General features: G+C 44.6%; 1 protein-coding gene across 13 annotated transcripts in view; it reads right to left on the bottom strand.

Moving 5' to 3' along the window:
- EPHA5 (EPH receptor A5) overlaps nucleotides 1-12,687 on the bottom strand; it is a 198,401-nt gene that overhangs the window by 88,251 nt on the left and 97,463 nt on the right. For 9 of the 13 annotated variants that reach the window (XM_087735577.1, XM_087735570.1, XM_087735571.1 and 6 more), the window contains exon 4: nucleotides 1,771-1,926. The exons of the other annotated variants lie outside the window; for them this stretch is intronic. In XM_087735577.1, the coding sequence (XP_087591703.1) occupies nucleotides 1,771-1,926 (156 nt within the window). The remainder of the gene's footprint in view (nucleotides 1-1,770; nucleotides 1,927-12,687) is intronic. 13 annotated transcript variants of the gene reach the window in all.

Below are 12,687 nucleotides of genomic sequence, written 5' to 3'. Positions count from 1 at the left end.
CACAGGCATGCATAAACCTCTTCCTCGGGGATGGCAGCTCCTTCCCTGTGCTAATGCACCAGCAGGACAGACTGGACGCGTACCTCTCCATCCTGAGAAGGGACAGAGAGTGACGCCACCGATGATGGGCAGGAGGCACTGTGGACGCTGGCAGTCTCGCATAACTCTGTATCAGTCCCTGGCTTTGGTTCTGCCTGCACAGAAAGGCCAATTTTATGTGCGTTTCCAGAGCTCAGAGTACTCCTCTCCCTTCCCATTTCCCAATACCACGCTGGACCTCATCGTCTCTCATTTAGCTATGTTTTTTAAGTCAGGCCAGGGGGCAAAATGGACATCAAGAAGCGCTGGTATCAAAGTTTTTCATGCTGTAACCCACCCTAGCTACTGCTCCAAAAGACAGTATCTATTTAATAAACTGAGAAGTGCTTGCATGACTCACCCCTCCAGACCACTTTGATCCTACAGCACCAGCTATTGCCACACTGCCTAAGGCTGTCTTCTCCTTCCCTGCAGCACACCTTCCAACAGCTACGTGCTTCATGCTCCTTCAGCTAGTGAAAGGCAAACACAGAGTTCAAGGGCTCCAATTCTGCTCCGAGTGCCTCCTGCAAGCAAGCAGAGATCTGCCAAGGGCAATTTCCTTTGCGAGCGTGTCTCTCCAACAGGAACAGACTTCTTTCTCTTTTTGAAGTACAAACTTGGGAAGCTAGGAAGGACATCTGTATTCACTGGGATGAAGGCACAAAAAGCCACTACCATGCTTGCATGATGCAAGGAAACAGTATGGAAGCCACCTCTGCACCGTTGCCCAGTGGCTCTGAGCGTGCATGGACTCATAAACCTACTTTTTCCTCCACCTCTTAAGTTCCTTGGAAGCTCTACCTGCTCCTGCCCCAGTAGTTCAGCTCCTCTCCAGTCCTTTTTAACCACTTTTGTACCACAAAAATCACATTCGGAGCATGACAGACCCAGATCAGCAAAAACCTGTGGTCCGTGCTACACTCGGTGGGACTAGCTGGGGGCATGCAAATTGTGGCCCTACGTCTCTGAAACATAAACTGAACAAGAAACTTTCAAGGTACAGCTGACAGGATAGCTCACAGATGGCAGGAAAAGGGCAATATTAGTGATTCTGATTCCACCGACTCCACCTGGGACTCCCAGTACCCCAATTTGCTTGTTATACTACCCTCCCCAGACACCAAGGGGATAAGCTCTACATTTTTGCTGCAGGTTTGGAGAAGCAGTTTCCATCGCAGAGTTTTGATGCTACCCTGACGAACAATCATCTCCAGGCAGCTTGGAAAGGTAGGGTTCTCTCCCTGCTTGTTTACCAAAAATGAGCTAAGAAATGATACCAAGCAGGACCACATAGACTCTATCCGTGCCTATCGCTGACAAGCGCTACCCATCATTTCCTCCGTGTGCGAGCCCCACACCGGTACCCATGCACGCACCGATGCAGATGTCTGAACGCCATGCTGCTGGCTGAGTCCGCCCATGAGCGGACCACGAGAGATGGAGCATCCATTCATTACAAAAACGCTTCCTGGGTTTAATGCCAGCTTTTGAAGAAAAAGGCTTCGAAAAGTCTGTTCTCGTGTAACCGGAGGTATGGCAGACAAAGCCAGTGACAGTACAAGTGTGTCAAGACTAGTTCAGACTCCAGCTCAGAGCCTGTAAAAGCACATTAATTAGGATCATAATGTCTAGTCACAGTACAGGAACAGCTCAAAAGGATTAAAAACAACCCTATAAGCACATGCTTACTTGTACAGGCCATTGTAGGTGGGTCTGATTCCTTCCTAAAATAGTGTTCTTCACACAGGCAAGATGTGGATGCTTCATCAAGCGTGTAGCTGTGAGGGGGACATTTGCTGCAGGATGGACTGTGGGGTGAAGCTTTGAAGAACCCAGGTCTGCATACTGTGAAAAGAAGAACCACAGGCTAAGCTCTCCCATCATAAAATTAGACTCTTCACATTTCCTTTTTAAAAAAAAAAAACATATCTTCAGCTAGAAAACAAACACTCATGAGCTATTTGGTTTGCGTATTTTAAAACAGTCTATGCGACTAACAGACAGTGCATACTTAAATATCTGCACGAAAAGAGAATGAGAAACTGTTGATTATTTTTTTTTCCCCTAGCATCTGCCTTCGCTGGATATTTATTTTCCTTGTTGAATGCGTTAGAGGTAACATCTTTCGGGTTCTGCTTTAGAAAACAATATTGTGTTTGGGTTGTTATTGTTTTTCATTCAGTCTTAGAAAAACAGGTAAAATACATCTCATGGTTTTCATTTAAGATGTTCTACACCCAGAAATCAATGTCTTGGCAAACAAATAGCAACACAGTGGTGGAGGGGATCTCAAGATCGACAGCTTTAAGACACTGTGATAAGGCTACTTCCCTAGGGTCTTTTCCCCTGCAAGCCTGTGATGAACTTTAAAGTGCTCCATGTAAGACAGACTGCTCTGGGTATAGCCTGAACCAGGCATGCTCGCCATACAAGATATTCCTTCCAGCTCCAATACATATGCATGATGAGGCACAAAGACTTGATACGAGGGCTATTTTTGTTCTCACAAATATAATATATGGCTAAGAGTAGCTTGGGAATATTTATTTCTTTTTTTTAAAATAATTTGAAGCGAACACAGTAATATCGCGTTTCCAGCCTCCCGAAACAAGTGCTCTTTCACCTAAGCAAAGCACCCTGCACTTCACCTGCGTGCACACAATCAGCCAGGAGCAGTGACAGCCACAGGTTTGCACGCATCCACCCCGGCTTTAGGAAAAAAACAGCTGGCCCTGTATTCATACTGTTATATGTAGAATTACAAGCCCACTGTTAACAAAAGGAGGAAAACTTGATTTTCTGTTTATCTCAAAAAGCAGAGACACAGAGACATGTTAAAGCAGCTCCAAAGCGCTGTTACTTTTTCTCCTTCAGAGATGCTCTAAAATAATTCTGCCCAGTATGGTATCAACGATGCACAGGTTTGCTATCAGACTTACAGAAGTTACCTGGAAATCCCAGAGCCTTTCCATCTGCATTCAAACTTGCTCAGTTGTAATTAGCTTGGAAAGAAAATGAGCTCACAGCAAAAGCATTAATATTATCCCACCAGGAACGTCCCAGACAATCACAGCACAAAGGTCATGTGCTAAAATTAAGCCAGTGATGACAGAATTCATCTTCACCATAGATAAAGTACAGGTGATGGCTTTTCCTCTGATGGACCAACTAGGACAAGTGCCTCTAAAGTTGGCTCTGCTTCCTGCAGTACCAGACAAACTCTCTCGACATCTTCCCTTTTACGTCACTAGCTTCTTCACCAAAGGTGAGACATTTGCACATCAACTCCTAACTCCTAGAGCCTACCAGTAAGTCTTTGCGGATGAAGATCACTCATGCATTAAAAGGGGTGTGATCCAAGAGCATCCAATAGACTTCCCCCAGGCTCCACCTCCAGTCTCGCCTGGACCACAAGGTTCTCACAGCAAGTGTCGCCCAACCCTGAAGCAGTTCCCAAGCCCACCACAGGCTGCCAGGTCTCCATCCTCCTCTAGGGGATGATGCTCTAGGCTGCATCTGCAGCCTCTCCATCCTACTCTAGGGGATGATGCTGATCTCCAGCATCCCTGCTGCCCCCCCCAAACCAGGCATTCTCCCACACCTTCCCCCAGCTCCCTTTCTTCCCACAAGACAGGCAGAGAACAACTAGTAGGACTGGAGGGATTTACAGGTTTTAAAAACCCAGTTTCCAAAATTGCTCATCATCCAGCTAGTGCTCCACACCTAGGCTATGAGCTCCGCAGGATGCACTTCATCTGCTTTGTGTCCATACACGAGGACCGGTGAGCAGACCTAGGGCTGAGTTTATTCTTGATGGCTTTTAGCGGACTTGCCACAAGCTGCCCTCATGCTTTATGGCACATTCCTCAGTTTCTGGCACAGAGTTAAGTTCTTTTATTTACTTCACAGCCACCTTCAAATGCTGCCATACCTACAGCAAGGACTCGTTATACAAGCTCTGGAGAGTCTTCTGGGAGAGGAGACCACCAAACGGCTCCACTCTAGCCTACAATTTGTATTTCAAAGCCAAATCAAACTCACTTGCATACGCAGACAATAGAGATGGGGAAATGAAAGCACAAAAATGCACAACATATAACGAGGGCAGCCCACGTCTAGTGTGTACTCGATGTAATTAGCCTTCAAAAAAGGACTTGAATTTATCTCATTATGTCCCATCAAGACAGACAGAAAATCATTACGGCACAAGAGTTTACCATGCTTCTATTTCGTGCAATGCAGCAAATGCAAAATAAGTCAGTTTTCCTTGACAGATTTTCAACGAGGTGCAGCTTGTTAATGACGGTATGATACGTAGCTCAGCTCAAAGGGAATGTTTGGTTTTCATGAATAAGTATGGAGCCAACGGATGTACAATGCCAATAACCCATGTTTTACTAAGGGATGTGAAATGAAACTGAACTGGACCAATTTTTGTATAATCTGCAGGCTCCCATGGATCAGGCAAGTCCCTTCTCTATTCAAAAGGTATAAGGAGGAACATTCAAGAGCATTAAATTACACTGAAGATTTCAACATGAGTCCTTATAACAAATAGCCAGCAGAGCAGCGTGCTGTCGTATCTAAGTGAAATACTCTTGTCTCAGTTAGAAAGGAAGAATTCAGGGACAGGAGGGGGGATATGCAAAAAAAGGGGAGGACAGAAAATAAAAATAAATGCAAGAATTACCACAGCAAGTGGTAGTGTGCCAAGTCCACACCCCTGCAGCAGATGCTTTGGGGAGGACAGAGGGGGACTTGCAGGGTTCCCCCAGCACAGCCTTCCAGCCTCTCGTGTCTATCTAGCAGCTTGGGGCCCTCTCCTGATGGAAACCACACTTGCACTACCATGCTCAGGATCAGAAGCAGCCGTAGTTGCATGGGTGTTTCAGGCATAACTAGTACCTATTATAACACTTTTCTCTCTACCCTTTCCTATGTTTGCCTTGTACACAACAGAAAGGAGAGGACAGCCAGTGAGATGGTTCAAGCAGCAATCCTCTAATAGGGACGCTGTGATGAAACAGGCGCTGTTAGATGAAAGCTGACCCAGGAACATCTTATGCCTCCATATTGCAGAGCAGGTATCACGGTAGCCAGATGGGCACAGTCTTGGCTGAGCTCAACAGCCAAAAGCAGGGGCTGGTACTGTGTCATTTTTCTGCCGCTGGTGGCAATGTCTCAGATATTTTGGAAATTGGATTCAGAGCAGAACAGGGCCACAGACAGCCTGCACCTTACCTTGCACGTACCTTTGGTTTTGGTCTTTATCTTACCGTTCCTCTTCTGACAGTCAATCTCTTCATGAAGTATACATGACTTTATTTAAAATTACATGGGTGTCTGGGGTTTAATTTCTAATTAAATCTTATTTTAGTCTTCTTATATTTTTATCTCAGTATTTCTAATTCAACAGCTTTTGAAAGGATACGTAAAACTAGCACAGTACTGTCACACACGTAATAGTACTATCTCTCTTTTCAAGGGGGTGGGAAAAAGAGGAGAAATAAGATGAGCCTAAGACTCCCCATAATCTTCTGCAAGCCAGCTGAAAAGAAATGAAATAAAGTTTTAAGCTGTTGATGAGATCTTCTTCTTTCTTCCTAATATTAAAACTGATAACTCCTTAACTGATTAACAGCCACAGATGTGTGAAAATTGTCTTTAAATGAAATTGGTTGCTAGAAAAAAAAGAAAGAGAGTTTTTTTAGACACAGCAAATATGCCATGAACAACCTGCTGGTGTTAGGTACAAGTGGGATGTGTTTCTGTTAGTAGCACATCCATTAATAGCAAATTAATTTCACTCTTTTTATTTTTAGTAGCAACCACAAAATGTTGCAGGCACAGAGCATTAACGTCTGTGCAGCCTTTCGCTTGCGCACTTCAGGACGGGCCAGAGAGAGATGGCTGCAATGAACGATGGCACCAAGAGCCTCTTAGGACAGCAATGGTGTGAGCTGATCCCCTCAACCGGCAGCAATCGGATTAGAAACTGGCTTCATACCTTGCAGATGGGAGCCCACAAGAGCCATGCTGATAGAAACTAGCTCTTCGAACGTGGGTGGATGGAGGAGGAAACACTGGTCCTCTCACAATGAAAACTGGCCTCTTCCAACAACGTGCTGAACTTTATGTGCTATATCAGTACTAGAGACAGTGAGTACCAGTGAAGGGGGGGAAAAAAGCAGGCAGAACAAGCCAATAACATCAAACAGCTGGGACTACTTGACAGATTATTTTCTGCAAGCCTTAACATCAAATGATTCGCAACTGCATCCCTGTAACCATCCCTGAGCTTCAGCTGAAGGCTGTATCCAACAGGCCAGGCTCCTCTCCCCTCTGGCTGGCCCACACCTTCGATGCGCACCGACCCCAGGCAACAAGTGCTGGAAGCAATGACCACCTCCGAGGTTCTCCATATGCACAGGCACATACATTGCCATGTCGGTAAAACCACCCAATTAATATTAGTGGGAATTTCAGTTTTGTCCCTGGAGAGAGAAAAGCTAGGAAACACAACCCTATAAGCCTTGAAACCCCAGGAGATATGAAAAAGGTCCAACCTATTACTCCCTTCGCACTCTCGTGATGCTGGGAAGATAAGCTCACAGTACATAAGTGCTTAGGATCAGCAAAGCGACCTTTCATATATCCCAGAAAATAAAGCTCAAACAGAAATTACACTGTCTCCCTTGCAGAGCACCAAATTAGTCTCCACAGTAATCAGAAACCACAAGTATAACTCATAAGGCACTGTGGCTAATCCATAAATAAAGCTAACAGACAAAATCTAACAAAAATTAATGAGGATAAGGATGCCTAGTCTAGACGGAGCACAGGTTATCCAGCTGAAACTGAGGTTTCCTCCCCAAACTGCAAACTCCCTTTCCTTCTTCTTCCCATCCTTTAGTCCCATTTGCGTTTTCAGACTGCAAACTTCTTCGGGCAAGGACACACAGCTCAAATTACCATGGCTTTTAGAAGCAACCGCAGTGTAAAACTCTTTGCCCCATGGACAGACTCATAAACCACACCAAGCCAGCTCTCAGCTGAAACACAAACAGGACGTGGTGTGTGTGCGCGTGTGTGTGTGTGTTCAGCAGAAAGGAGAGCAGCTCTGTAGCTCATCAACTCTGCCTTCATTAGCACATCGCTCCGGCACAGGGAATATGCCTCGAGAGCTAAAGGATTTGAGCAAAACCAAGCTACAAATAAACTAGGCCCTGTTCTCCTCTCCGGCGCTGCCATGCCTTGAAGCGTCTGCACAGAGAAGAGGGGGCTGTTGCCTCCTAGATGCGTCCAAAACCTAAAGAAGGGTTTAGTGAGGTACGGCCTTTACAATGTGGAATCAATTAAACTGCTGAGTGGCTCCAAGCCTCAGCTTGTGCTCCTGACACGCACTTTTACTTACAAGAAAAAACAAAACAAAAACCACAGCAGCCTGTCTTCATGTCTCACAACCAATATAAACAGATGATCTCTATGCTCTTCTAAAAAGTATTTCAGAAACTACAGCAACCCACCATCAAGCATCCTCCTGCAGAATTTACAAGCAGGCTCCCAAGAGCTAATCCTGCCTTCCCTAACAGCTCTCCTTGAATTGCAGGCCAACACTGAAATTGCTGCCAAAGCCATAAAGCTATAGAAAAATGTGTAAAGTGCCCTGATTGTGTCTCCTTTAGGGTTGGTCTCTCTATCTGCAATAGTGCTATGTTGCTTCCTGCAGCACACCTTGGGGATTTGAAGGGAATTAAATAAATACTCACTAATAAAACACTGTAATTCAAAGCTCCCAGTTTGCCTGAATCCAGTGGACTTGCCAGCATCCTTCGTCAACTCCAGCACCCAATGCTGCAGCCCAAGACCTGCTAAAGGTCCTTTTAAATGGGTTCCTGGAGCTTGCTGGATAATCTGAATCCAGACATCTGAGGATTTTGCACCTTGAAAAAAGAGTCAGCCCTTACTTCGGATGTAAGCTGATTCATGCATCTCAAGTGGGAAATACTCTTTTAAGCTTTTTATTGTTCTAAGAAAACATTGTGTCTTTTGATGCTGTTCTGTCCAACTCCACAGTAACTCAGGCTGAATTACCTCCGCTCCACAATGAAATCAGCTCTGGCTCCAAATACCAAAACAACCTTGAAAACTAGAATATAAATAAATTAGTACTTTCAGTTCCTCCCTTTGAAACACCACTTTTCTACCACGTGACTCACTAAATTGTCACACAGCAATTTATGACATGACCGTAGTTGCTGGAAAACTAAGAATTAACTGCCACTAATGACATTAATGTGTTTCTTCTAAATAGTATAAAACTTCATCACATGGCATCACTCTGAAAAATTCATCAAATTCCCAAGTCAGCTACATTTGCAAGCCATAAAAATATCTAGAACACAATGCATTTGAAAATGCTCGTGATTACATTAAGATCTTAATGGGCTATATTTCTGTACATCCTGACTTTGCTCTAAAGAAGATTTTGAAACAATCAATGAGGCAAAACCTGAGTCAAGCCTAAACGCTCAGCAGCGTGATGGAGGAGCGGGAAAGGAGATTTATCCTGGCATATATGCAAACCCGTGCTATCATTTGGGTTTGATTTCGCAGAAAGCAAGCAAGCTATGGAAAATAAATGCTCTTAGGGGAAACAGAAGATTTTTCAAAAGCGCTCAGCACTGCGCGAGCGTGCTCCCACCAGCTGTACCGACGGCAGGGCTAGCTGGGCATGCTTTCATTTTGTAGCATTTTTTGCAAACTTTCCTGTCCAAAAAACCCTGGGAGAAACTGGTACATTTCTAGAGAAAGCATTGCTTGGGATGAAGTGTCATTTCCTAGCAAATCCAAAATTTTTGTGACCAGCAGCTGCATGCTCTTGCAAGCATGTACAAGGGCTCCTTCAGCTCTCAGCCCAGGTGGCACTTGTGGTCCTCTTCACTCTCTGGTTACAAGGGACGAACCCAGGCTGGTCTCGCTGAGCCCTAGCTATCTGGCTTACAATAAAAAAAGGCAGTCCACATCCTGTTGCTACAGCCTCTCTGCCTAATATAGCTATAAAATATTTGTCTCCGTAAATCTCTATGTCTATAAAAATCTATCTGCGTATCTTTTCTTTGTTCTCCAAGGTGCGGGACAACGATGCGCTTAAATTATGCTTAAATTACTGTCTTTTTTTTTTTTTTTTAATGAAGACAAACTGAAATCATTTTACTCCCTTAAACAGAGGAAGTGAAGTAATGATTTACAACGTTGCACCTAAGGGAAAAATACGAGGTAAGATACAGAAGGCAGCAGAGACACATTTGTTTCCGCATGCTCATAAACATAACTTGAGATGCCTGGCTCTGCGCGTAATCCAAGAGGCATGAGAGTCTGGTTTTGGGGTTTCTGCACACAAAGACACGCACCCCGGATTATCCTTTGTTACGCAAATGCTAACTTAAACATTCAAGCTGCGTTGCACGCTAAGCGAGCAGAGGATTGATGGACAAGCCGCAGAACTCCCTCGCGTTCGACAGCGGTGCTGACTGAATAGCAATAACAAGCATCATCCCTAATGGCAACAGGGGGACAGGATCAAACTTGAAAATGATGCAGCCAAAACCCCCCTAAGTCCGTCTGCGTATGCGTGTTACAGACAGTAATGCAAAGACCAGTTGGTAAAATCTCCTGGAAAACAGCATTCTTCAAAGCCGCATGTTTGCTGGGACAATACTACAATAAAAGCATTTTAGTCTTCTGGTTCAGTCTGCCATAGGGATCTGGAGCCCAGCCAGAAAAGAAAAAAGATTCTCTAATTATGCTGTGGTTTGGACAATTGCAACCCATTGTGGTTAAGAAATAAGACGTTTGGGAGGATTTATTTTGATGATTTATGTCATGTGTGTTTATTCTACCAACAATTCAAGGTTTTAGCCTGAACTAATAGACTGCACATATGCAGGCAGTAAAGAGAAGTAAAAATGCTTAAAATATTTCCTTCTGGTTGGCTCTACCTTGCGTGACTTCATTTGTGTGGACAAGATTTCTAGGTGGTATAAAATCAGCCTTTCCTCTGCTGACTATTTTGGTCCAAAATAGGCAGCATCCCACCAATCTACAGTTATGCTAACACCTACACAAAAGGATCCTTTCAAACCCTGCCTCAAATGTTTAAGGGCTTGTTTGCTTCTAGCTTTATGATCATCTGTCTCAGGAGGTAAATTTGGTAGGACTGGCTGCAGACAATTTATTTTAAAATTGTTCCTCTGTAATTTATGGCTGAACATATGTCACTCCAGACACATCTATTCAAATTCCATCAGAGGGCGATGGAGATGGATCTTTTACAGTCCTTCTGACCAAAAAAAGATAGGAAGCATTTATCCAGTTGCCTGAACTAAGTGTGCTAAATGGGTTTATGCACATAAAAGTGACTCTGGGGAAGCAGGGGTTTTTTGCATATTTAAGATACAGGCAATGCTAGCCAATTCTGCAGCGGGCAGGCAGCTTAGATGCACACAGAAGGAAACGTGGACGTGTCTCTTGGGGAGCACCTCCCTTCAGTCATGCCTCCTTCCACAGAAGCTCATGGGGTTTTGCATTGGAGCACACTGGTTGGAGTTACAGACGCATGTCTTGCCGAGCTAGATTCTGCCCTGATAGGCATACCATGAGATGCTTTGGCTTTGGTTAGGAGGCAGCAAATCAAAGGGTGTATGCAAGAAGGACGTGGCAAGTATTAATACCCTGAGAAATTTAACGAGGAAAGCTGAGCAAGCTCTACACACACAACAAAGTGCAGAAACACTAAGCAGTTATCCCGTCATATGCAGATACAACACTTCATGATTTCAGTTTAATTAACCAGACATCAAAATACTGATGTTATTTGTTAAGTTGCCTAAACTACTCCTTGGGGTCAGATGAACACTGCAACACTTCACAGTTCATCTGCCTTGCCAAGTAACTCCATCGAACAGCTCCTCTTTAGGAACAAGCTCAACAAAGGGCAACCTGAGGTATTGCCGGCTCTTCCCATGTCGGCCTGACAATACTGGGAACTTTTCTTTGAGCTCCAATCCTGCAGCCCTGCAACAACAAGAGAATTTATTTCAGTACGGTCTCTCCCATTTCTGGAGGAAAACTTGCTGTATGTGAACAAACATGCTCAAACCCAAGATAAATCAATACAACTTGACACCTTAAACCTCCTGATTTTGGAGCCAATCTCAATGCTATTTGGGCGGGCGGCCTCATGGCTTTTGGATGCTGGAGCTGGACCGTCCTTGCCATGAACTAGCTGGAACTGCTGTGACTCCAGATCAGACAGAAAAACACCAAATCCCCAGAGAAAAAAAAAAATACGCAGTTATGTCCCAATAAGGTATTTTCTTTGTCAGACTATAAACAGTTCTTTTCTGAGACAAAAGATTTCTCTGCTCTTGGGAGGGAGATGTCCTGCTATCATCCCTGTCCACTGCCTCTTCTCATGGACTTTGTTCTTGCCCCCAAAATGGCTGTTTGACATATGCAACTGCTCCAGAAATTTAGATGTGAAGCAAAAAGCAAAGCAAAGCAAACATTGCCTTCCCTCTTGCTACATGAAGCCTTACCACAACCTCCTCCCTGCCAAATCCATTTCCCCATACCAAAAAGCACTAGCCTGAAGCACGCTTTGCAGCAGCAATGCTGGCCATTCTCACAGGCTTTTTATTTAGGGTTTTGAGCTGCCAAAGCTTGATTTATGCAGATTTAATTCTCAAACTATTACAAGGGGATACTGTTGCTCATGCGTAGCTTTGCTGGCTCTCCAGCTACATCCAAAGAAATAAGCATTGCCTACATGAGCCTGTTTGCCCTGGAAACCCAGCACTATCTTTATTTGTAATTTCTGCTGCATCTCCGCACCTTCGCATCACATCAACTTGAACAGTCTTCCTAAGGCGGTTTAGGAAAAAAAAACAATGCTTCTGCTTTAGAGAAACCATTCACATTTGATTTGTTCAAGGGAAGACTGGAAGACAACAAGAGAGGAGAAAGGGGAGCAGCTGGTGTGGGCACAAGGGCATTGTGCCCTGGGTTTGGTGCACCTACCCCTTGCAAGGAAAGACCGCAACCTGCTCATCTTAGGCCTCATACACAACTGCCCCCACCAGTTTGCCATCCCACAGCTCCTCTTCCACCCCTTGTTTTCAAAGCCTTGTCAAGTATTGTGGCATCTGCTCTGTGATACCCAGCAGGCAAGGGTGGCACGGGAGGATGCTGCTTGTCCTCTCAGCAGCCCTGAAACGTAGAGACTGCAAGAGAATCTGAAGAATCTGTCTTGTCGGGGGGGGGCGGGGAAGAGGAAAAAAGAGGTTTATAGCCTTTTTGAGAAGACAACCTGAAAATGCAAACACCAACAGCTCAACCAGCAGAAGGCAAATGTAAAAAGCCCAGTATTCATTCTTTTGTTTGAAGCGGTACGCTTTGCACTGAAAGACCAAATGGGAGTTTCCTGACTCAGGTAGGGACTGGTAATATTTTCCTCCCTGTCATCTCTTGGTCTCCCCAATATCCAGCATCCATTCCATACAGATGCACTTCTGGATGTTGGTTTCTTTTCAGATGCACTAGAGA

The sequence above is a fragment of the Nipponia nippon genome, unplaced genomic scaffold (genome assembly GCF_047370975.1).
Source record: "Nipponia nippon isolate SJK-2023a ecotype South Korea unplaced genomic scaffold, ASM4737097v1 scaffold_6, whole genome shotgun sequence".
NCBI lineage: Eukaryota > Metazoa > Chordata > Aves > Pelecaniformes > Threskiornithidae > Nipponia > Nipponia nippon.
Note: the sequence above shows the minus strand (reverse complement) of the source record. Positions and strands in the feature narration are given on the sequence as shown.